Source organism: Theobroma umbraticum, unplaced genomic scaffold (assembly GCF_002168275.2).
Source record: "Theobroma umbraticum cultivar Fairchild unplaced genomic scaffold, ASM216827v3 scaffold_95.0, whole genome shotgun sequence".
Taxonomy (NCBI): domain Eukaryota; kingdom Viridiplantae; phylum Streptophyta; class Magnoliopsida; order Malvales; family Malvaceae; genus Theobroma; species Theobroma umbraticum.
Genome location: NW_018397257.1, coordinates 5646548 through 5672907, shown reverse-complemented (window position 1 = coordinate 5672907; position 26360 = coordinate 5646548). Strand labels below are relative to the sequence as shown.

At 31.4% G+C, this 26360-nt stretch overlaps 2 protein-coding genes and 1 pseudogene across 4 annotated transcripts; 2 read left to right on the top strand and 1 right to left on the bottom strand.

The window, feature by feature from the left end:
• The first annotated feature begins 3813 nt into the window (after positions 1 to 3813).
• Positions 3814 to 5853, top strand: LOC110412596 (putative F-box protein PP2-B12; annotated as a pseudogene). The gene is made up of 3 exons (XR_016350998.1): positions 3814 to 4230; positions 4858 to 4976; positions 5084 to 5853. The product of XR_016350998.1 is annotated as a putative F-box protein PP2-B12 (transcript).
• An 8138-nt stretch (positions 5854 to 13991) lies between these two features.
• Positions 13992 to 17520, top strand: APC11 (anaphase-promoting complex/cyclosome 11). 2 transcript variants are annotated; one of them, XM_089782844.1, is made up of 5 exons: positions 13992 to 14175; positions 14947 to 14971; positions 15437 to 15585; positions 15752 to 15870; positions 17057 to 17520. In XM_089782844.1, exons 4-5 carry the CDS (start codon positions 15813 to 15815, stop codon positions 17170 to 17172), a joined length of 174 nt encoding a protein of 57 aa, XP_089638970.1. In that variant the 5' UTR covers positions 13992 to 14175; positions 14947 to 14971; positions 15437 to 15585; positions 15752 to 15812; the 3' UTR covers positions 17173 to 17520. The 2 variants fall into 2 exon arrangements, with proteins under 2 accessions (XP_089638970.1, XP_089638971.1); XM_089782845.1 differs by having other exon boundaries at positions 15408 to 15585.
• Positions 17521 to 17684: 164 nt separating this feature from the next.
• On the bottom strand, positions 17685 to 26360 carry LOC110411810 (NAD(P)-binding Rossmann-fold superfamily protein). Its single transcript, XM_021422133.1, has 10 exons — positions 26231 to 26360; positions 25705 to 26078; positions 22338 to 22450; positions 22131 to 22184; positions 21923 to 22007; positions 21004 to 21109; positions 20001 to 20087; positions 19821 to 19918; positions 19046 to 19155; positions 17685 to 17979 (listed from the first exon to the last, which is right to left on the bottom strand). The coding sequence occupies exons 2-10, from the start codon at positions 25973 to 25975 to the stop codon at positions 17914 to 17916; spliced, it is 990 nt and encodes a 329-aa protein (XP_021277808.1). The 5' UTR covers positions 25976 to 26078; positions 26231 to 26360; the 3' UTR covers positions 17685 to 17913.

Genomic DNA, 26360 nt, shown 5'->3' with positions numbered 1-26360 from the left:
TGTTCTTATAAAATATCTTCCTTAACCAATTTATAATATTCCTATGCAAATCGAAATAAAAAAAGATTCATTAAGCTTAGACTCTAATTATGGCTACATATGATATGTAAGTGTGTTCCTACCCTACAAGCAAATCAAATCAATCATCCCATGCAATTGATATTGAACATATGCTACTTCATCCATGGCTTACTTTAAACTCCCTCTTGTAGTTTCATTTAGGTTTTCAAATCAATTTAATTGGTGATCAAGTAATCATATGCATTAAGAACATAATTGAAATAAACAACTCTAACACTATTAATCATAAGCAAGAAAGAATATTAAAAATTTAGACTATGCATTGGATTCAATTGTAACTCTAGATTAAAAACTCAGTTCAACATAATTCCTAAAAACATCATTCAAAAGGAATAAACATTAAAACTAAACAAGAAAGTATAAATAAAATAAAGAAGAAAAGAACTCCGAGATTTGTCAATTCTTCGATCCATGATTCCTCCTTTGAATTCCTTGCCTTCTTGCTAGCTTGAATGTCTCCTTTTCTTCAGAAAACCTTTCTTAATTCTTGCTTAAATCGTGCTATGGAACGGTGCTTTAAATAGGCTTCAAAATCGAATGAGAATAAAAGTAAAAAACAACTTAAATTCTATCTCTACAGTAGGGCCATGGCCACGAGCCTTGTTTCTTTTCGATGGCCACAGCCATGGGCAGGTGATAGCTACTGCCATTAAATGCTTACTTTGAATTTTTAAGCTCTACTGCACTAGTTTGATTTCTGAAGAGATTTTCTCCTTCTCCGGAACTAAACTAAGAAAAGTGGTAAACATGAAAGTTGTAGCTTAGCCTCTTAGATTTTCAATGGTCCATGAATTACATCATTTGGACTTTTGTAGTTGGAGATATAATTGAAATACCACAACATGTGCAGTGGACATCTACACCTACAATGCACTCTCCAACTTCAATTAACAGTGCTTCAACATAACATACCGATAAAAGTACATTTTAATCAATAGCAGCCATACTTAGATAAATCAACAACTAACTTAGCCTAAAATAATCTAAATTCAATTGACCCAACATAATTTACTTAAAAAATAAATAGCTAAAAATTTAAGATAAAATTCAAGAACGTAGCAATTAATTAATCAAAATTAAGACCAAATAATTATATATCATGGAGTTATCAAGGTACGCCTTTTTGATCTCACTGAAACTAAAATAAAGTATCGTTCCACTAGTTGTTAGTTTTTTGGGTACCTATATTATTCCAAGGGTTATATATTTTATTATGTTAATGGAGGTGGTAAAATTGTTGAGGCAAAAACAACTAAGTTTCTAGAATTGGATGTGGCTGATACTAGTTGCTTTAAAGTGAGAGATGTAGGAGAACATACTAAGATAGTAAGAATTCCTATATCCATAGAAAAAGATATAGGAAAACTAAGATCTCGTGCTATACCTTTAACCTTCCTAACACATAATTATCTCCAGTAAACTCATGCTATACCTTTAACCTTCCTATAGGGTATGTGGAACTACATCACATACTATCCTAAAGAACCATGTTTCACATGTTCTATTATTGCTCACATAAAGCATATCATAAGTTTGAGGGTGAGAATGCCTACCTACACCTAAACATTTGAGTTTTAACTTAATTTTCATTTTCCAACTTAATGGAGTTGAAGTTTTTGAAGTAAAACGGTGAAAAGGGCTTGTCCCTCTTGTTGAAAACTAATACACAGTAAAATATTTACATACATAGTAGAATGGCAAACTAATTGAAAATCATTTATGTCATCTCATTTAATAAATCATCATCAAATCAAATCCTTCAATCATACTTTTTGAAATCTAGTTGAAAACATTAAAAGTCAAATCCTTCGATAATCCATTATTTGAAATAGTATTTCATCATGCAAAATCATTCATTTTCATAGAAATCTTGCTTACTTTATATATTAAAATACTTGAAAAGGTGTATCTACTCACATTCAAAATGTCAACCTCTACCAATAAGTAAGACTTTACTTCAGCGAACTCTAATCCTAGAACGTCAAACAATCAATAACATCATTGCTCAAATTATAATCATATAATAACCTTTCTAAACCTTTTTGAAACTAAGCAGGTTTATCTAAAACTAGTTTTCTAATATAAATTCACTACTACTTAACATAGTAGATGCTTAGAAACCCACAAATCCTTCATCCTTAACTTAGGTGAGCTTTGATGCTAATGAAAATCACAAAATCTTTAAGCATATATAGTTAAGAAACTTCTCAACATAAATAATGTAAGTACATTCATTCAATAACATAGTTAAAGTTAAAAACTCATATATCATGCCATAATCATCTATCAACACCCTCGGTTGTCCATGTAAGTGATCGAGCCACCTTTGCACAATTATCCATAACATTTATAAAGTAAATGTAAAACATTAACTTTTTTCATGTCTATGACAATAATTATTGAATAATATAGCATTCACTTCACGAAATAGACGAGGTTTATGATTTTTCATTGATAACTTATTATTTTTCTCAACCACAAAAAGACATAAAATCCAAAATAAAAATATTTAAATCAAAGTATAATATTTTCTACTGGCTACAAAATAAATATCATACAAAGTCAATTTCATATATTCAATTCAAAATGTCTTCTGTAAAATCTCATAGGTTTAAAAATATATTTACGTATATTGAGCATAATCATATTTGAAATTTAAAACAAAGATATCATGTGTTGAACAAATCATATTCCAATACTAGAATAAAGAGATCATATATAATTATAAGTTCGTATACTTAATTTGATTTAATAAATTGAATACATAATAGTAAATTCACATTAAAGTAGATTTTTATGAATGAAAGCACCAAAAAGATATTAAGTTACTTACTGATTCTCTAAAATGAAAACTCCAAAGAAATATTAAATCACATACTTAATTCTCTAAAATAAAAAATTAAACATCAACCATTGAAATATTTTTTAAACTTAAAGAAACAAAATTTTGACTTTAAGATGATGCTGAAAGCTAAACGATACCACAACTTAAAAGGATTACAAAATTGTGCTGATAACATGTTATACAATTTAACTTGAAAGAATAACTATAAGAGAAATATAAAAAAACATTTAGAGGGAGAAAAAATATTTAGAAAGTAAAAGGATCTTATTCTGAGTGTATATTTATAAATGAAATAAGAGACCTATTTATAAATAATAATCACTTATCTAGATATAATTTACAAGATAAAAAAAATACTTAAGGATTTGATTTTGATAAATTAAATTCTAATCTTAATCCAGTATAAATTATATCTAAATCTAAATATAAATAATTAAATACAAAAGTTCAAATTAAGTTACACTTTTTTGTTTGGTTTGTTGGGCTGTTTGATTTGATTGGGCTAATGTCTAAACTATCTAGTTTGGTATAAACTCTTAAACTATAATATAATGAACATTTACACATATAGTCATAATAGATTAAATATTATTTTACATATAATATTTTTAATATTGAAATATTGTTTTGAATGTATTGTATAATTGATAAATGTTACCATTTATATGGTGTTATGGTAAAAAATTATTAAAAGTAAGTGACGATGGAAAATATTTTTTACGAAATATTCAAATAACTGAAAATGTTTTTGAAATTTATCTAAATAATAAAAAGTATTAAAACTTTTTAACAAAATATTTTATATAATCCGTAATTAAAGGAAAATTAGCACGCGTCAGCCTCGAGAAGGTTACGCGATTTCAGAAACTTAACTGCTAAGCTTTCATCATCCTCGTACTTATACAATGACAACCCCGGCGACTGCAGAATGTAGCTGTCCAAAAACAAAAATGGGGAATTCCGATACTAAGGACGACGAGATGAAGGAGAATATTGGAGAAGAAGGGATTGGGCTTGATCACCAGGGTGCTGCTCTTTTTTGGAATGAATGACCGGAAGAATGCGTAGCCAAAATCCTTTCTGCTACCAGCCCTGCCGATGCTTGCAGATTGTCCTGTCTTTCTGCCACTTTCAGATCAGCTGCTGCTTCTGATAGCCTCTGGAACAGTTTCCTGCCGCCTGATTATCAAACCATTTTATCAAGGTGTGCTGAGGCTGACTCCTCTTCACTTACTTTCTCTTCCAAGAAAGACCTGTTTTTCCATCTTTGTCATGTCCCTATCCTTGTTGATGAAGGCAGAAAGGTATCAATACATAGTTCGTTAAGTGCTGTTATCCCTATTTAGTTTAAGTGTTGTGTTGAGTTTCCTTTGGTCTGAATTCTGGTTAGAACTCTTCATTAATCGCCAATTGTTTGTAGGTTGCATCCTTAATGTAGTTTGGAAATGAAATGTTGCTAATCTTTAGTATAGCGTAGTACCCTGTAATCTTCAATCTAAGACAAGGGCTATTTTCACAAGTCTCATATGGGACTATTTTATAAGTCCATAACTTGTAATTAGATCTTTCTCTATGGACTTAGAACCCTCTGTTGCATAAAATGATTTACTGGCCAATGCAAATCGATGAATTCATGGTTATGATAAAAATTTTTACGGGAAATGGGGTTTTGGATTTGATTTTCAACTTTAGCCATTATAACCGATGGAGAGCTGGAATTTATTTCACATTATTATTCACTACATCGAAGTAAATGTTGATATTCTATTCTTGTACTAACATTTTATACACAAAGCTTGTATCCATTCATTGGCTAGAAAATTTGCTTGTGCAACATAAACCTATGTGCAAATGCAGGGGTGCTTGTTGTTCATTCATAGTTATTATCTCAACATTTGTACATCTAAATTTGGTGTTGACGTGTATGATAGAGTTTTTCACTGGACAAATGGAGTGGCAAGAAAAGCTATATGATTGCTCCAAGAGATCTAATGATTGCCTGGGGAAATACACCGGCTTATTGGGCTTGGATCTCCCATCCTGAATCCAGGTTGATACTCAATTGTTTTATCTTACCTTTCCCCATATTTGAAGGTTCAATTTATGTTTGTCTCTTCACTTTTGTTGATTCAATATCCTGTTTGCGAAAAAGAACAGGTTTAAGGAGGTGGCCAAGCTGAATTATGTGTGGTGGCTTGAAATCCGTGGCATGATTAGTGCCTCCAAGCTGTCACCAGATACAAACTATGCAGCTTATCTTGTGTTCAAGCTGAGACATGCCTTCGGCTTTAACGACTATCCTGCAGAGGTTTCACTGACATGTGGAGCTGATAAAGTTTGTACGAAATCTGTTGCTCTAGACCCCATGATTGAGAGTAGGCCATGTCGACGACGTGTGGGGCATTGGTATGAGCCGTCATTGATAGACCATAGTGTCATGTGCAGTCTGGAACGTTCAAAGGAGAGAGCAGATGGGTGGCTAGAAATTGAGTTAGGTGACTTCTTCAACAGATATGGAGAAGATGAAGTGGAAATGAGAGTTATGGAGGCAAAGGCTGGTATTGCCAAGGGTGGTCTTATCGTACAAGGGATTGAGATTAGGCCTAAAAAGGTGTAAATAAGTTGGAGAATGCAGAATTATTATCTTCAGGCTTCAAATCAATTCTCCCATTCATTGCTTTTTTCACAGGGATATTCCGAGCACTCCTTTTATAGTGAAATAATTTTTTCTTTTTTTTTTCATTCTGGTGGTTTACGCATTTGATTTTTCTGATGAGATTTCTACTTTGTTTGCTCCCGAAAATTGGGTTTTGAGCAAATATTACTTTTTCTGGAAAATGTTGATATTTTCTTTGTTATTTGTTTAACCTTTTTGAGAAACTTTGCGTTCTTGTATACCATAATTATTAAAATTTTTTTATTTAATAAAAAATACTATTTATTATTAATAAAATTCAAGATAGTAATATTTATTATTGATTTATGAAACATTGTCTTAAATATATTTTTGAATTAAAATTAAATAAAAATAGTTATATATTAATATTATAATAAATCAAGTCCGAGCCTAAGAAATCTTGAGTCGGTTAGCACAACCGTGGAGATTTATTTTGTGAGTTCGTATTTCACTTTTGTTAAATGTAAAACAATTTTTAAGCTTTAAGATTCATTTTTCATTGATTAAAAATTGCTTAAAACCATTTCTATTTTTAAAATTTTTTCTAACTCATTTTTTCAACCTAAGCAATTGCTATTTAAAATTTAAACTCAAACATTTAATTAAAACCAAATTACAGATATTCATCCATATAAATATATGTATTTCAAATATTTATTTTTTTTTTCACCATTCTAAATTCAAAATGATAAATCATCTTTATCTTTTGGTAATCTCTCATTTTTAAACTCAATCTCCTTTTATTTTGATGGAATTCAAAGTCAAATTTGTAAATTGATGTCTAACATTTATTTATTTTAATTAATTTAAATTAGTTTGAACCATTCAATTAAATTAGTAAATTAAATTAATTATTTAACTAATTAATTTAAATTAGTTCATAATTAAATTAGTTAGTTTTTTTGAGAGGCAATAAAATTAGTTAGTTAATTAATTAAATTTGTTTAGCTAGGTGAGAAAGATGTTGGGCATTTTAGTCCAATAAAATTAATGACTTTCCCTATGGAATGTGATTCTTTCTCTCCATGGGAATGTGATCCCAATGTAAAGTTAATTATATTGATTTTTTTTCTACCAAATATCGTAATATAATTTTAATATTCACATTATAAAAAATGTTACTTACTTCTCTTATATTAATTACAATACGTTTGGTTTACAAAATAAAATAATTATTTTATGAGAATAAAATAAAATAAGAATAAATAAAATGATAACTATGTAATTTGGTTCATTGAATGGAATAAGATAGGAATTATGATTCTTTTCATTGTTTGGTTAGTAAAAATAGTTTTGGAATAATAAAGGTGTCGTAGGTCGGAACTTAAACCTAATGTTGTGTGGCTTTAAGCTCTGAAAATAAAGCTTAAGTAAGTTTATAAATCACAAGCTCATATTTTTAACCCAAAAGACATGATAGGTGGTGAAAGGCCTATGTTTATATACCTAATACACACCTCATCTCTTATTGATGTGGGATCCGTGACATTCTACCTATTTAATTGTGCAATGCTCTTATTGCACTAACTCTTCACTCATAAAAAAGAGGGACCCTTACACTAGTCTGGTTCTACTTCGACCTTTGTGTTTCTCATGAGAGCTCACATCAGTAAAGATCTAGGTCTACTCTGGTACCAAATGTTATAGTTCACATCAACCCTTATGAGATATTGTTCGCTTTGGCCTGCTGACCTCATGGTTTTGTCTCACCGAAAAGGCCTCATAGGTTGAAGGTGATGTGAACCCTTATATACCCAGTACCACTCTAATATATAAATGATATGAGGTTCATATCTCCCATTTTTAGGATCATGACATCCTCTCTTACTCCCTGTAAGGAGTTTTTCTTTGATATTGGATTTAAGCCCACATCAATGAAGTTTCGAGTCTGTTCTAATATTAAGCTTCAAAAATGGAGTTTAAGTAAGTCTATAAATAATGAGCCCATGTTCCCAACCTAAAAGACATGCTTGATAAGTGATAAAAGACTCATGTATATATATCTAAAACCCACCTCATCTCTTACTGATGTGCGATTTGTGACAAAAGGAATATGTGATAAAAAGATAAAAATACCTTTTACTATAATATTTGATTTTTGATTTAAAAAATATTTATTTCTTTATAATTTATAAAAAATATTGAAAATTCTAATATAATTATTTATTTTTATTTTATTTCATTTTTTACATATTAATAATTTATAATTTTTAAAAAAATTATTAATTTATACTTTAAACATTAATAGGATTATTTTATTTTATTTTTAAATATTAATATTTTATTTATAATTTAAATATTATTATAATTAAAACATATATAATTTAATTACTAATATTTTAAAATATTAATATTGTTAGTCCCGTTAGTGTGTTAGAAAAGGGGTGAATAGCATTAAAAATTTTAAGGTTAGCTCTTTTAAATTTGTAGAGCTTCTACTCAATTAGAGGAATAAAGATTTAAAACTAGTTATAGTTAAAAGATACCAAGTAAAGAAAGGTAGAGAAAAGTGGATAATGCATAAGGAGTTATAGTGGTTTGGTTCCTTTAACCTATATTCACTACCTTAATCTTTTAATTAAAGATTTTCAACCCAACTTTATTACACTAGGAATTAACAACTTCCATCAAACTTTTACAAGGTGAGCTTCTAACCCAAGCTTTAATTTCTTACAATAAGCTACTTCCCATGCTCTAATTTCTCAAGAAAAAAGAAGAAAAAAAAGTTCAACTAGTTATCGTTACAGATCTAGAAAGGCTACAATCAAGCTCAAATATTTTTTTAGAAATAAGAATGAAAAATAAGTGTTTTTGATTCTTTGGCTTTTTGTTTAAAATGGCTTTCTTTTGGGAGTTTCTTTCTTTTCTTTGACCGTTAGGGCTTCCTTTTATACTTGAGGAGTCAGATTTTGCTGTTTGAGGCAATTTCTAGTCGTTAAGAACAACTCTAATGTCATTCTAGCTATTATTTTATCATTTTGTGTGTAAATTCAAATAGACAGATAGATTTTTTGTTAACTGATTACGAGTAGGCTTTAACTGATTTATGCCTTCCTGGCTTGCATTGTTTTGCAACTCTATGTACTACGTTAACTGGTTAGAGGAGGCTCTACCCAATTAAAATCTTTTTGTTTTCAATCTTCTCTAAAAAACAATCTTCCTTTAATTGACTGGTTATCCTTTTAACTGATTGAGGCTTCACTTCCTTCAATCTTAGCTAGTTAAAATTAGCTTTAATCAATTAGAAAATCTTAATATTTGAAAATTTTCATTTTGGCTCCCTTCAATGGTCAAACTTATTTTAAATTTGAATTTTAATACTTCAAAGGTGCTAGAGCCTTGTGTTTTAACTGACTAATCTAATTTCTTAACCAATTATCATGTCTTTGTTTTCATCTTCTAGTACCTTCTTAATCAGTTAAGCCTAGTAATAACTAATTAAGGCTTTTTTTATTTGCTTCAACTCAATGCCTAGTCATGCCTTAACTGGTTAAGGATCCACATTAATCAGTTAATGAGGTTCTATTTTCATTAACCCTTTTCTTCTTTCTCACTTTAACTGATTAATCCATCTTTTAAGTAAACTTTCCTTTGATCAACAATTTTAATAAAAGGTTCCACTTGCATGGCAATTATCTAATTATTTTCCTTTTAAGTTTTCTCAAAGTTCTTTGGTTCCATTTGTGAAATGAATACAAGATATTCCCAAGCCTCTTAATCCCTTTCTAGTTTTAACACCTTCCGAGGGATTATCAATGATTAGTTCTTGAGGATGATTTCTTGCAAATTTCTAACTTTTAGGAAGATTGTTGTGTTGTTCTTCAGTTATTTGCAAGTTTTTTAGTGATGGTTCTTCCTTATTTTTCTCCTTTGAGCTCTCTCCATCATCTACTTTGTTGTTTGAGTTCATTTTCTCCATTTTCTTCTCAGTATCATTTGCATCATCATCTTGATCATTAAACACTACCTTTCTTTGTACAACATTAGTTTCATCAAAAACAATATGAATTGACTATTCTATAACTAGTGTCCTTTTGTTAAACACTCTATATACTTTAGAGTTTAATGCATAACCTAAGAAAATAGCCTCATCACTCCTAGCATCAAATTTTTCCAATGAGTGTTTTCCATTATTTAAAACAAAACATTTGCATCCAAAACTCCTTAACTAAGAAATGTTTGGTTTTCTTCCTTTGTAAAGCTCATAAAGGGATTTAAAAATCATGGCTCTAATGGAAACCCTATTTAAAATATAAGTTGCATTGTTCATAGCTTTTGCCCATAAATATTTGGGAAAGTTGTTTTCACAAAGTATTATCCTTGCTATTTCTTTTAAAGGTTTGTGAGCAAGAAAAAATACTTATATTTATCTAGATAACCATCTGCACTAACAAAGCCATATGACTTGCCTTCTAGACTAGCAAAAGTGATTAGTCCAAATAAGTCAAATTGTGATAGTTTAAGTGGTTTATAAGTTGATATGATTTTCTTAGATTTAAATGAGTTTTTTACTTGTTTCTCAAGTTGGCATGCATTACAAACTTTGTCATTTTCAAAAGTTATTTTTGGAAGTCCAATAAAGAGGTCCTTTTTTAAGAGTTTTGAAATAGTATACATACTAGCATGACCTACTTTTCTATGTCACAACCAACTATCATATACATCATTGGCAATAAAATAAGATTCACTAGACTTTATTTCATCAAGAAAAATAACATACATGTTTTAAATTCTTTTGCTAATGAATGCTACTTTTTTAGTATCAATATCAATCACTTGATATCCATGGGAATCAAAACATAATTTAAATCCTCCATCACAAAGCTGGCTGATACTTAGCAAATTATGTTTTAAACCTTTAACAAATAAAACATGTTTGATTTGGGTTTGAGATATGTTACCAATGGTTTCAATTCTTTGGATAGTACTTTTGGAGTTATCACCAAAGGAAACACTACCACTCTTATTTCTATCAAGATTAGCAATCAAGTTCTCATTGCTTGTTATGTGCCTTGAGTAACCACTGTCCAAGTCCAAGCCTACCTTTCCTTTCGTTAAGCTTAAAAACATTTGTCCTTTTGCCCTTACTCAACCTACAAAACAGATTTTCAATTTTTCTTTAGAGGTGCCTATACTTTGATGGGTCTTTGAAGGTTAACCAACACATTAGATCCTTTGAGCACTTAAACCAATTTGGTTTTGGAAAGTCTATTTCCATTGTGATAACAATTATAAGATAAATGTCCCTATTTGACACACATATAACAATGTTGAAAGAATGCATTATTGTTCTTTTTAAACATTGTAATTTTCTTGGTTTCTTTTCATTTTCCAAATTCAGTTTTAAGTTTTCTTTCATTAAAGCTTTGAGAGCAACATTTTCATCTATTACCTTTTGTAAGGTTATATTGTTGCTTTTTAGCTCCAACTTGAAGAGTTTAAAATCAATTTTGGACTGTTTAAGTTCAATTTAAAGCATACTCCTATGATCAAAAACATAATTATACTCAAGCTTGATTGTCTCTAACTCATCATTTAAAGCCATGGTTTTCTTTCACATAGTTTATATTTAGAACAAGTTTTTCAAATTCAGCATATAAGCATTCATACTCATTTTGAAGTTCATCATAAGAAATATCACAAGAGTTAGATGGTGCCTCAATTTCTTCTTTTTTTGCCATTAGGCAAAAGTTTGCTCTTTTCTCTTATTTTTCTTTATCTTCCTTTGAACTTAAAAAATCACTATTAAACCATGTTACTGTCACCATTACTTTTTTTGATTTTTCATTTTCTTTGAAGTTTCTTGCTTGAGTAATGGGCATTATGATATAAAGTGTTTAAGTTTTTTGCATTCAAGACATACCATTTCATCCTTTTTGCTGAGATCACCCTTATACTTGTTTTTCCAATAAAAACCTTGATTCTTCTTGAAATTTTTTCTTCCAAACCTTCCGCCTTTTTATCTAATTAGCTTTCTAAATTTTTAGCGATCATGGCAAATTCTCCATCATCATCACTTGACAATTCTTTAAGGTTTTCCTTAAGTGTGCTAATCTTAAGTGTGAGATTTTTCTTTTTCTCTTTAGCTTCTTTCTTTTCCTCCTCTTCTTCTTCATTCATTTCAAGTTCATGTATGAAGAGTAAACCACAAATTTCATCAAGTGTGACGATATTAAGATCCTACCTTCTTGAATGGTAGTGACTTTGGGTTTCTAGCTTTTTGAGAAGCATTTGAGTAATCTTTTCACTAACTTATGTTTAAGAATGGCTTTCTCGAGTTGATTGAGTTTGTTTGTATTGTTGGTAAACCTATCAAACATGGTAGAAATATCTTTACTAAGTTTCATTTTGAACATTCATAATTATGAGTGAGTAAGATAATTTTAGACTCTTTAACTTGTGAAGTCTCTTCATTGATGACCCTAAATTTTTTTCAAATTTGTTTGGCTGTGGTATAACTAGAAATTTTATCTATGGGGGTTAATGCACAATGGAGGTTGTTGATAGCTTTAAAGTTGGTTTGAACTTTTTTTACTTCAACTTCAGTCCACTTAGCTCTTAGTTTAGGTATTTTCTCACTTGTGACAAAACTGGGTGAGGTGGGAATATAAGGTCTTCTCATGATCACATCTCACATTTCATAATTTAGGATTCTGATATAGATAGACATTCTAGTTCTCTAATAAGCATAATTTGATCCATCAAATAAAGGAGACCTATTTGTCGATTAACCCCCGGCAGCAATAAACTTTTGTAAAGCCATGTGGATCTCCTTTAAAGATGTTAAATCTTAACTTTAAGAATTTGACTTTGATACCACTTGTTGGTTCTGTTAGTGTGTTAGAAGGGGAGGTAAATAGTATTAAAAATGTTAAGATTAGCCCTTTTTAAATTGTAGAGCTTTTAATCAATTAAAGGAAAGAAGATTTAAAACTAATTGTAGTTAAAAGACACCAAGTAAAAAAGAGAAGAGAGAAGTAGACAATGCATAAGGATTTATAGTGGTTCGATCCTTTAACCTACATCCACTACCTTAATCTCTCAATCAAAGATTTTCAACCAATTTCACTATACTAGTAGAATTAATAGTTTCCAGCAAGTTTTTATAAAGTAAGTTTGTAACCCAAGCTTTAATTTCTTGTAATAAGCTTTAGAGTATTTCTCACACTATCTTGCAGTTCTGTATACTGTGTTAACCAATTAGAGGAGGATTTACCCAATTAAAAACTTTCGGTTTTCAATTTTCTCCAAATAATAATCTTCCTTTAATTTATTGGTTTTCCCTTTAACTAATAGAAGCTTCACTTCCTTCAATCTTAGCTAGTTAAAATCAACTCTAATCAATTAGAAAATCTTCAGATTTTCTTTTATGTTTATAATTTATAATTAAAAATTTAAACTTTTTTATTTTAATTTTTTTCTTTTTTTTAAATTTTTTTTCTTTTCCGTTGATTGGCCACAAGAAATGGATCGACGTTATGGAATGCCAACATAGTGCTCATTGTGGTTGTATTTGGTCACTAAGACGCAATAAAGTTCATAATTTTTTAAAATAAGCAAAGGCATCTTAGTCTAAAATATTTCGATCAGGTGTTGAATACTTAATATCACGGGGTGTAATGAAAATTTTGAGATTTTGAGGAAGAACGATTATTTCCTTTTTTCGAAAACAATCCAACTAGAAGAAAAAAATTCTTGAGGAGTACCCCTTACCAAACGCGCCTTTAGAGTGTTGCTGATTAAATAAGTGGAAGATTCTAATATACTTAATTTTAATAGTTAATTTTGTTAGTATGATTTTCACTATCAAATCATGAATCAAGAATCATAGAATAAATTTTAGAATAAGTATAGATTAATTGCATATAAAGTTTAACAATCTCTAGCTACAAGGGTATAAAAATGATTTTCAAGGTCTAGAAGGTTGAATTTTGTGGTAATTTCTAATTAAAATAATTATTTGAATGATTAATCAATAACACATGAATTTCTTTTTTGTAAGGATATTAACACATGAATTGAATTCCATAAGAATTTTAATTTTAACATTTTTATTTCTTTTTACTTTTATAAAAATGTTGAAATTAGCATTTAGATGTGAAAGTTAAGTATCTTTTATTTTGATTAATTTACTAGCTAAAAGTATTCTCTTTTACGTATAAAAATATCTTCCATTAGTAAAATTAAATATTTCACTCTCATTATTAAATATGAATAAAAAGTAATCATTTCAATATGATTTTTATTCTTATAAATGAAATAAATAAAGTTGTATATATATATACTTATTGAATTTTTAAAAAAATAGGTAAATAAAATACTCCATTTATGTTTTTAAAAACTTTGAATTTTTTTATTAAAAAATTACCTTGTTTGTACTCATCCTCAGACCAAACCCAGCTTCCCTCCATCCTGGCAAGTTAAAACTGTACACCAAAAAAATAGATTGAGGGGGAACAAGCAAGAGAAGCAGCGACGAAAAGCTTTACACCAAAAATATAGATAGAGGGTGTGCCCAAAGAAAAGTTGATAGAGGGGAGAAAAGAACAATTTCAAAGTTTCAGACTTTCAGGTATAATTACTATCCATTTTCATTTCCAAGAACAAAAGAAAAACAATTTTCCCGGTTTCTTTTTGTTTCTAAATTTTGGAAACGTTCTATAGGAATGGTCTTCAAAACAAAATGTAGTCACTGAATAAAGTCATGATCTATGCAAAAGCAGCCCTGCATTCCGCCTATTGGGTGATTTAGTATTTGGGTTTTTCTTATTATTTGGTTGGAAAAAGTTAGAAACCCAAAAGGGTTTTAGAATTTGTATTTGGGTTTCATCTGTTTGTTTCTTTTCTATTCAAATTCTAATGCTCTTCTGCATCTCAGCTCGTGGGTCTTTTTTTTTTTTTCGAATTTTTGTATATTATTCCATCAAGAGTTAGTTTCTTAATTTATTGTTTGCCTTTTACATGTTTTCAGAATTTTGGATAAGTATTGTCTTTTCTTTTATGTGATAGTAGTTTTCTTGTCAAGCATATACTTGAAATTGGTATGATAATGAAAGACGATACAATTTTACTCCTTTAATGTTGGTATTGTGTCTTTCTGATGTTCTCATATGTATGGCTATGAATAGCAAAAATGGAACTGATGCAGCAAAACTTTGACTATCTTGTTTTATGCCAGTTTGGTTGGTGAGGAAACAGAACAAATGGAAATGAATATAAAATGAAAATGGAATCTTGCTGATATTGTTGAAGTTTCTAGAACGATTAAAACATGAGTCTTTTCTTTTATGAATTTTTGTTTTGTCTATGGGGAAGTTCTTACACATAGGTGTTGGTTTTGCAGGAGAAGATGAAAGTCAAGCTGCTACGTATCCTCATGATTTAGAATATTCCTGGCCTTTTTTTTTTTCGTCTTCCTCTTGTGAAATATTTTGTTACTTGATCTGTTACAATACAGTCAATTCAACAGAAAACTTGATTGGCTTGAATCATTCCTCAAAGAGTTCTGAGCAAACTCTAATGTTGCGACTAGTATGTATAGTCTAGCTTTAAGGTCATAAATAAAAATCCTTTTAGGTGTAATGGTTTTCCCAAATTTTGACATGGCTCTTTCTTGTTAATCTTGAGCATAAACATGATATATTCCGCTGGTTCTTATATTCTTGGCATATATATGATTTATTTTGCTATAGTACCTTTTTTTGTGTGCGTGTGTGTGCAATTTTTAGCATATATATGATTTGACCCAACTAGCATTTTCTTTTGCTTCTTCTTCAACTCTTTAAATTGTTCATGCATAAGAAGCAATGCAATTGCCCCTTGATTGATATCAGGTGTGGTGTAAATGGTACTAAGGATATATTTCAACTTTTTGATATAAACTTGGACTGGTTTGTGGTCAATATGACATTTGGTTGTCACTCGAAACAGCGGTTTTCTCTTGACCCATTTCTCTTTCAATATCTGTTGGGCTATGAACAGAGTAAGCTCTCTTTATCACTTGTATCCTAATGTAACTAGTGAAATTTTGGTTGAACAAAGCTACCAGAACTTGTTTTGTTTCCTTATAGTCAATCTGGTTATGCTTTTCCTTGAATTTTCCTTTTTAAATGATGAGGATCCATAATTGTTGCCCTTCATGATGGCAGATGGCATGCTGTTGCTTCATGGACATGGGATGCCCAAGATGAAACATGTGGAATCTGTAGGATGGCCTTTGATGGTTGCTGTTCTGACTGTAAACTCCCTGGTGATGATTGCCCATTGAGTAAGTCCGTCCCCAGAGTTGTCATGTTTGGTAGTACTGTTGCAATTGTTTCTCATGTTATTGAGTCATTATTTAGTTCCTGAAAGGAGTTTCTTTGTGATGCTGTGCGTTTAAATATTTCTTGCCTTTCAGTTTAGCTTAACATGTCTCCCATTCCTTTTCTATTTCTTTTTTCTACTTGTTGGAGAATTACGAGAACAATGCTAATTAAAATTTTTAAATAGCATTCATTTGAAGTGTCAATAATATATGATCTAAAGTCTATTTAGAATTTCTTTTCGATGATAATTTCAATTTTATACACACTCACATGTATGCATGTATGCATTTATGTATGTATGTATGTTTGGTCAAGAAGAGAAAGAGATACAAGAGTATTTAGACATGGATTTAAGAGTAGGCACCTAATGGGGGAATTTGCTACATGGTTGATTATATAATGTAGAGCCTTGCCATTTTATTGGAGTCTTAACAACCCAAATTAAATTTGTATATTCCTTGGAAGTGCATGGAATTAATATGCAAAGTTAGAGCATTTTGCAAAGCATGGTTATTTCATGTTCCTTTTTGCAAATTTGTTGAAGGAGCAAATTTTGTCCAAAATCAATCAATCACAACTCATTGACACTTTTTGATATGATAATATATATATATTTGAATGTCTTATTGTTCACAAGATTGCACAAATCCAGCATTTAATTTTTTGCTAGTTGTGTATCATAAAGGTGCATAATTTGGCAAGAGAGAATTACATTTGAATTATGGGGACCGTCATGTCAGTCACATGCTGATATCTCTTTTTCCATGCTTTGTATCCTCTCATGCAGATTCTCTATTCACTAAATTTTAGTCTGCAAAATGTAGGGAACAATGCAGTAAAATTTGTGGCAAAATCTATAAAAAAAGAGGGTAATTCCTTTATTTTGCGTAATTTACAGCTTCCGCTATGAGTTTTATATAAAGGGAGATGATGGAGCAAATACAGAACACGTATTTACAAATGTAATGCATAATTTTCTCTAACAATTCAAATTGATTCCTCCTTGATTTTCTTCATTTCTATCTCGTTGATTTGCTCAGAATTTGTTTTCTGCATCCTGTGTGTGTATGGAATTGTCATTATCCTTGTTTCTTTACCCATTTCCTTAATGAATAATGAATTTTATTGTCTTTTGTTCTCTTGCAGTTTGGGGTGCATGTAACCATGCTTTCCATCTTCATTGCATATTGAAATGGGTGAATTCACAGACTTCTCAAGCACATTGTCCCATGTGCCGTAGAGAGTGGCAGTTCAAGGGATAGTCATTAAGTGAAATTTCAAATATTTTTAGTAATCTGCTTCTGTGTTAAAATACGTCCTTTTCACTGTCCTCTTTTTGATCTACATCTATTCAAGAAGCACCAAATTTAAATTTTGCTTGTGCTTTCGCTATTATGTGTTAGGTGAAGTGGACTGCGGATTGGGCATCTGCCAATAATTTGTCATACACTCTCCTTGGTTGTCACTGAGACCTTTGTTCTCTGGTTTATTTTACTGCTGTGATTAAAAAAAAAGGGGTTCTAGTCACATTGTGGACCTTTAACTATTATCTGAAGTCAGTGATCTTTCTATTTTCGGTCTCCTTAATGATATTTGTTTCTTCTGATTAAGTGTAGAGAGGTACTCTTCCTCTTGTATTTGTTTCTAAACCACACTGCTTTAGAACATCTCCTTGCAAGAGTTTGGCTTTCCACTTTGACAGGTATAGCCCCTCGAACTCTCTCTTTCCAGAATAAATTGGGCAATATGAGAAACTAATTCGAGTTGAGACAAAAGGTCAAAGTTTCTTCTGCTTATAAGATTAATTCCAAAACAATGTGTTAACTCTTACAGGGGGATTGCAAAGACGATCATAATTGTTACAAGAGATGAATATAATGCCCGTTGTGCTGCTCATGAAATCGGCAGCAGGATATTATAGCTATGTGCATTTTATACACAGTGAATAAAGCAGTATGAGTTCTTCACTCTTGCCACATCTTTGGTGTTTGCTGAATCAGGTTTCACTGTGCTGGGGCTGTTTTAAATAGCTCCTGCCACTTTTCTGGATCAGTACCAGGTCCTTCCCCCTGCAAAATAAAGCAACTCCTCAATCGTGGTTAAAACTATGATCTTTACAATAGTTAATGCAAGAACATAGTGCATTACTCTAATATGCAAGCGAGGATGAAGAGCAAAAAAATATTATAAAACACATTTTTAGTAAAGCACGTATTCTTTCTAAAAGATTCAGACCATAATTTCACCAAATTAGATTAGACAATTTAAGTTGAGACTTCTAAATGATAAAATGCACAACAAATGAAAAATTATAGCCTAGTGTCGGTTCCTTCAAAGCAGTGGTCCTCTGAAGGGTTTTCCAAATACAGTCTGATCCTAACGCTATTTTCGCATAAAGAGAGAGCTCTTAAGACTGGAATATATACTTTTATATTGCTCCACAAAAATTGTGTTAGAGGATTATTAATTTTGTGTTTGGCATTTACAAGTACTGGTGAAGTATAATCAGAACTATAAACCGAAGAGAGAAAGACAGTGGTTGAAATCATCTGCTCTTGCAAGAAACGATATAGCAAAACCAAATGGTGGACCCAAAAATTTTTAGAAACATAACCTTTCAGGGTCAAAGAGTTGCATCAGAATCTAAAAGTTCATTATATACCTACTGCAACGATATCAGTGTTCAATTGCTAGGATTAAATTTGGTATAATCGAAGGGCATAAAAACAGTTGTTTTTCATAACATAGAGAGTTTCAAGAAAGATACACACCGTGGTAAGATAATTACCAAGTTAATAGAAAGTAATACCCAACCAGCAATTACTTTGGCTTTTCTGAAGTTAACATACAAAGAATTTACATTTGGTTAAATAATTCTTTTGCTTTGAAAACAGCAACTTACCATGCTAAATTTAGATGAGACATTTTACAGAGTGAACTTGTTTTAAGAATACTTCAGTATAGCACCATAGCTCTAGTCATTAATTTGTCATCTTCCAATAATCACACTGGTTTCAATGATTCTATGTTCGTATTGCATTGATCTTGAATTGCAGAAAAACTAAATGTAATGATTGCATGTGTGGAATGCCAACATTTACCCTCAATCTCTTTCTATCAAATCTATATACTTACCTCAACTGAGTTGATTTCATATATTTTGCCTTCTGTAAATTCTATTTCCAGTGCTTGTATGCAAGCTTCTGCAACCACAAGCCTGCTGACCTCTCCCACCAGTTTATCTCCTGTGCCATTTTCAAAGAAAAACACAGGAATGTTAATAAAATGGACTGCTTATAATGTACTTAACCATTTGTGTAAGAATCTGTCGTCTCTGCAGCATAACTTAAAATGTCATTATCAAGGCAATAGATGGTCATAGTGATTTCACTGCCAAAATTATTGGTTTTTTTATAGATAAAATAATTAAATTAAAATTTAACTTGTTAAGTAAGGTCCAAGTGTAGATTCCAGATTCTAGCACACTCCATTATATGCAAGTTCATTGACTTGAAAGCATGGACTAAACACAAGCCCACTATATACCTTCAGTTGAAATTGAATTATCATTATAATAGGAAAGCCAAAACTCAAACTCTAGACCACTAGGTCATAGAGGCTTTGATAACATGTTAAGGGATTGTTCAACCTTAAAGCTTAAACAATTAAATTAGGGCCTGTGAATAAGTTTCTCCAACAATTAAAAGGATAAAGTGTAATATTTTTATTTTAACAATAACTGAATTAAAAGAAATCGATGGTGAGAGACCAACTAACTCCTGGCCCAAAAAATATTGCTGTTAAAATCATTCAACCTTTTTACCTTCTATGATTGCAGATTAATTACATTTGATAACTTAATACAAAAAGTTTTACAATTTGTCCGATTATAAAACCTGCTTTAACATACCTTGACCGATTAGAACTGCACGGCGTTGCCCAGCAGTAGCTTTAAGAAAAGTATTAAGATCATATGATGTGTAAGGCCCATCTGTCAATCTACCAGCTCTATACACAAAAGAGTATAGTTTGAAAAAGCATTCAAGAATAATACTATCAAGAGACAAAAATATTATCATTAGCCACTTACCTGATGATTGTAAATGGAAGGCCAGACTTGCAAAGAAAATCTTCCCCTTTCTTTTTATATTTGAGAACCCCAAATAGGTTAATAATGCTGCCAAAAATAATGTCAAAGTATAGAGTTGATAAGAAGTTTTAGCTGCAAACCAATCACCCCTCAGATATTTTGCAGCAAAAAGCAGTATTAATAGGTGCACAGCAAGGAACTTCACTAGTTTGATACCAGACTAAGTTAAATCATATAATCAAATGAAGTGGATTGTGATTATTATATACTATTAAGAAGATTCCCTTTTTTTTTTTGGGTCTCCTTTTATTTGGGTGGGGGCAGGGGAGGGGATGGCATGACAAGCTCTTTCACCAAAATAATTTATACAGTAGAAACAATAATGCATGTGAAGTTTGAAGTCACGAAAAAATATGTATCCTGCTCATGAGAAAACCATATAATGGCATTCATTGTTTGACTATTTAGATGGTAACTAAACAAGACATAATAGAAAGCTTAAAACCAAATATACAAATAGCTACATGCGTGCGTCAAATTTTGATGATCAGGTATATTCTGTACTATTTGGCTCATGGTGCTTAATATATATCACAAGTGTTCAAAAGGGTGTCACTAAAGAACCGAATGCTATGAGACCTCAGCAAAGATTATCTATGAAGGATAATATACTTTATTATGTGGCAGAACTAAGTAGTGACTACTGAGTTTATGACAGTCCATTTGCTTTTTATATGAGGCTGCAATTGCAATTTCTCAATATAGGCCTTGAATAACAGGGGTTGAACAATGGATGGATGATTGTTCAGTTTTCTTTCGGCATGTAATCCAACATGAGGACCTTTTTGGTTCAGTGAATGAGAAGCGCACTTCTTAGCATAGCAATTGAAAAAAAAAAAGAATATCCAGACAATCTGTGCAACGCTAACAGAGAGAGAGGCAAGTCATCATGAACTTCATAATTTAACATCCAAAAGATATTCCAACTAATTACTCATATTACCTCCATGGTAGTTCATTGAACTTGGTTACGCCAACTGATGAAACAAGAACTACTCTCTTCAATGATGAAGGCAATGCAGATATGAGATTCCTTACACCCTCCCAATCTTTAAAGAATACAACATAGTCAAAACCATTGGACGAATATGACTGTCTCTAAGTGTGCTAGTGCATGTATGCATGAGGCCACGTGGAGGGACAGAATGCAGGACTGGAAGCTAAGGGGGGCAATACCTTTTAAGTTATTAATAGAGTAATATTTGAAAATTTTCATGATCTTTAAAATAAACAAATCAGTTTGAATTTTATTTGCATAAAAAGCATCATATATTATATTCAATGTTTTTCAAATAATATGCAAAAAAAAAAGAAATGATCATGCAAGCAATTCTACAAAATATAAGGAAATTTGGATTACAAATTTTATACATTTAATAAATTTAAAAGTAATCTGGAATAACTTAAAAAATTTGGAAAAGTTAACTTACAAATAAAAGAGTTCAATAAACTCAAGGGTAGCCAGATGAGGATAACTAAAAAAATTGATGAAAAAACTTAGGTGGGCTAGGAAATAAGTTTGGAAAAGCCAAGGGCAGTCATGGCCCTCCTAGGCACCCCACTGGCACCGTCCTTGTCCATGTGCACTTAGACACATGTGGTATAATAGATGCACCGAAGTGATAGATATGATTGGTTCTGTAGAAAGATGTATGAATACTAAAACAACCATAGCTTGTTTGTCAACAATCCAGGTACAAAGGATGAATAAGTTAATGCACAAGTAGTTAAGACATCTACCAAGGTTGATGATTATGTTTATTATTCATTACTAAGCAAGTAATAATCCATGGACAAAGGCCAAATTAAAATGTTGATAATAATATATTGAATTTATTGCGATATCAAAGGAAAATTCCGACCTACTCTTTCTGGTGTATTATCCCCCTTCCATCTCTTGGAAGGAAATGCAGTTGTTCCAGTGCAACAAATCACATGTGTAACCCCCTACACAAAATTTGTGAAAGATCGATACATTTGGAAATTCCGAACTGGGCAAATTAATGTCATGTACCAAGAAAATCAATGGAAAAAAAGAAAAGGTTTGTTGGTTAAATGTGAAGCGCAAACCTCAAATATAGATGGATCTAGATCTGCTGGATTTCGAGTGTCCCCTTTAAAAACCTATCAAGTTTTAAAAGCCCTTTACGATAAAATGTTACATCCTGAAGAAAGGGATAAAAATTTAAAGAAAGAACACTGTTTACAACATAAAAATAAAATGTGAGGAACATAATCAATGAGCATGCATTATTCAAAATCAGATAACAATTCCACCTGTAGCTTCTCTTCGTCTTGGTTACCAAACAGAGTAGTTGCTTTCCCAGGATCTCTTAATAGTAGGCGTGACTTGATGTTCCGGTTCAGCAAAGATGCCACAACCAACTGCCCTGAAAAAGGAGAACAACTTGCTGATATAATAAATAACAAGAGAAGTTTTGGCATTGATCACAACAAAAGTTCATTGGGCTACTTTGCTTGCAAATGCACTAATCCGAAGAAGTATAAATGCATACATGGTTGATATTGCTTATGTTTGTTTGCACATTTTTGTTCTTGGTTGGATTGTAAATACAGGAGCAATAAAACATTTAAGTCATGGTCAAGCAGAATTTGTATATGACCAAGATGAGACTGTATAATTTAGTCAAAGGGGAAGACCTTCCACATCTCCAAATTTTGTGAGAATCTGCTTTGATAAAGTGATTAGCTCAAGACTCTTAGCTTAACTGCTTTAATAACATCTACACCAACGTTCATATGTCTGACATTCTTTTATATGAGTTCCACCTTAACATGCATATGCTTCTTCAGCATTATTGAGGAAGTGACTAATTGGATCTTAACTTCATCAGTATATGAGCTGCATAGATCTAGAATCTACATTGAACCCTTTGTGAGTTTGAACTATGTCATGAAATGGAGGCTTAATGTCACTACTTTAGTATTTATCTAAAGCTCATGATTAACTCAATTTTTAAAAGCGTAACTAATCAGAGCCCCAAGTCTAAGTCAGTTGACATGGGAGCTTAACAAAAACTATTTGATACCACATTCAGGCTGTAAATCATTGTATGAGAATATGTTGAACTATTGTTTGTTGACAGATCAAACATAGCTATATGACATTATTATCTACGAGGGATCATGAGATGATTAGTTTGTGGAAAAAATGATACTATCTATATGGGCTACTTAGACTAGAAAGAAGATTTTTAGACTTTTACTAGTCAAGGTGAAGTAATTATAGTTTATATATATTTAGCGGAAAATATTATGGGCATATGCTTAACTGATTCTAGAATGTGCAATAAAATAAATAGGTGCCTTACATCCTTAGGAAATAAAACAAAAAAAACTCTCCTTTATTACTTTCTAAGGTTATTAGTGCATAGTGAAGTTAAATTGGATAACACTATTTAAATTAATAGGAGGAAAATTTTGTGTTATGGTTCGGATAAAGTTAAAGCTCGTTTACAGATAGGATTAAGGTTAGTGTGTCCAATACAATTCAATACAACCAACTTGGTCAATAAGAATTTTCTATTTATTCATTGGAATAGATTTATATGTCTGATTAAATATGGACAATTATCATGTACTGATTATACATTCCTTGTATGCTAACATGGCAGATAAATATGGTAATAAAGAAAATATATGGAGTGCAGACACAAATTTTGCTGCATACGCTCCTTTAAGGAAATGAAATACTAGAAATAGATACTTTCCACTCAAATTCTTTGCATAAATACTAGAAGCAACAACATGTGGTTGTTATCACTGGCTTTAAAAAGTAGCTAGCCATTCATTTCATTTTCCATTTAGTGCAATAAACAAGATTAAGAGTGGATGAACTTCAGTCCATGTAAATGAACTTTAATCAGTGGGTCCATATAAATGAACTTTAATCAGTAGGTTTACTTTCATCTAGAATCATATACTTGTCAAGTATATTTGAAAATTTGAATATATTTTAAATGTTAAAATATAAGCTGTCTCTAGAGCTTATTTGAATTTATTTTCAATTAAACCTATAGAAATCATGTTAGGTATAAGTTACCATATTACTAAAGCTAAAAGGTTGAATATTGCAACCAATGCAAAGGGCAGGAAGAAAAGAACAGGTTGAAATTTTGAGGAAAATCACTTTGGAGATAACACTAAGAGACAGGATTGTATCAAGTGAAAGAGAAACAACTCAGTTTACTTATTTTTACAGTCTCTTGTAATTATAATTTATATGCTCACTTAGAATATGTTAATCTTAGCATAATATACAACCTATAATTGTAAGATATCTTCACAATTAATCATATAATGATAACAGGTACAGATGCTGACATGCCCCTTTCCATACTCTCAACAACTTGCCTCTAGATTTTTCTCTAATTGGCTATTATATTCATCCTCAAATTTCCAATTGAGTTATAGCAGCCAAAATGTGAATATACTTATTTAATGACTATTTTTAATGGTGTTGTTTTGGTTACTATCATCATCTTCTATCTATCCACTAAAAAACAATGTTGAAAGATGGAAAATTCATATTTGAAGTCATATTCTCTATATCAAAACATAAGGCTTAAGATGACTATTAATTTTCTTTATATCACCAAAATTTGTGAGACAATTCCCAGAAAATGACTAAATATTTGTTGTTTCTTGCAGGAAATTATATTATTACAGATGCAGCAGGCATGTGTGAGAAACCATCACCGTGGAGGTGGTTGCCAGAAAGATGAATGCAATAATGGCTGTGTGAAGCAATATGAAGCAGGTGCTTGAGGATATTGCTTCTTTTTGCCAAAGCCCAATGATACTTGTGTCTGTCGCTACCCTTGTTAGTTTCTTTTTATTTATCAAAGGTTACTCCTAAATCCTACTTTTTGTTTAACTGGTTTTATAGTACACCAAGGGATCAGTTGAAGCCCAAATCCTCAAATATGAATAAAAAATAAATTATAAGACACTCTCTCTCACCTCCTGACTTATTTATACATCTAGTCCGGTTAAGTGTATATGCAAATGGCTACATCATTTAAATCAAGTTTAATCTTAAGCATGCAGTCAAGACAAGTTTGAGTGTTTTAACACTCAAATCGAATGAACTTAAGATTTTGTTCCAAGCTTGATGAAATGTGCATGTATAAATGTAATATGATAGAACAATATGCAATATCTAGAACAGTATAATCAAGCCTGCTCGGGTTGAGCTAGGCTAAATCAATTTTTATCTTAAGCGAAAGTCATGTATGCCAATTAAAAACTTAATTGAGCTAGAGCTTGTGCCAAGTTCCAAGCCTCAAGTTTTGCAGATGAGTTGAGCTCAAGCATTCTACAAATTGATTAGCCCCTTAAATATGATATAGCAAAAACAAGTAAAAACGACAACTAGAAGGAGCCTAGCAAAAGCAACAGCCAAGTAACTCTTATTTCCATTCAAAGGGAACTCAATAAAAGAACCAATTGGCTTCCTCTGAAAATAGAAAAACAAAAAAGGAGAGAGAGAAGAAATATGCCAGCCAAGCCAAATACACTGTTTAATGAATAAATTCACAAGTAACAGCTCCAAATAAGCAATACAGTAGGACTATACAAATGCAAAACCAGAAGGGAAAGAAAAGCAGGAAAGAGAGCTCACCTACGCCGCCGGAGGCGCCAATGACAAGAACAAGCTTAGAGGAAGTAGGGAAAGTTGTTTGGGAATGAGGGGTAGTTTCTGAATTTGCTGATTGGATTACTTCTTCTTTGAGAGCATTCACAGATAGGCCTCTAAAGCCAGAGTTTCTCTTGGAGAAGCAAAACCCATAACAAGGATTCAGCTGTGGAAGAGCCAAAACAGAGATTCTTTGAAATGGTTTTGAGGATCTCTCAAGAGGGAATGGGAAAGCGAAGGAGAGCTTGGCAGCCATGAAAACATGAAAACAAATTGTTGCAAATAGGGAGAAAAAAAAAAACACAGAGAGGGACCGTTTTGTGGTGGTTATATTTCCCGCTGCTTTGGCTAAAATGTCCCTGATATTATAGAAATTCTTTAATTAAGAATAAAAGGAAAATTAAGGTGAAATAAAGTAAAGATAACAACATTTCTTAGGAAGACGGAAAAAAACACAGAAAGGGGAAAAGAAAAGTCAAATTCATTTTCTATCTTTTCCACCGGTGCTTACTGCTGAAGAATCCGACTCCAATTGGAAATACACACTTGCACCTTTTCCCGTCAATCAGTCAAATTTTTCTTTGACGCTCCATAAAAGGAACGCACCGCACCGCACAGCAAAGGCCCTTCTACAGCTCTTG

Excerpts from the sequence above, each read along its gene's own strand:
- APC11 (XM_089782844.1), top strand. The coding sequence starts at position 15,813 with ATGGCCTTTGATGGTTGCTGTTCTGACTGTAAACTCCCTGGTGATGAT. Across the intron at positions 15,871-17,056 it reads TGGTGATGATTGCCCATTGA|TTTGGGGTGCATGTAACCAT; the intron begins GTAAGTCCGTCC and ends GTTCTCTTGCAG.
- LOC110411810 (XM_021422133.1), bottom strand. The coding sequence starts at position 25,975 with ATGGCTGCCAAGCTCTCCTTCGCTTTCCCATTCCCTCTTGAGAGATCC. Across the intron at positions 21,110-21,922 it reads TAATACACCAGAAAGAGTAG|ATTGGGAGGGTGTAAGGAAT; the intron begins GTCGGAATTTTC and ends TATTCTTTAAAG. Across the intron at positions 17,980-19,045 it reads ATGAAATCAACTCAGTTGAG|GGGGAAGGACCTGGTACTGA; the intron begins GTAAGTATATAG and ends TTTATTTTGCAG.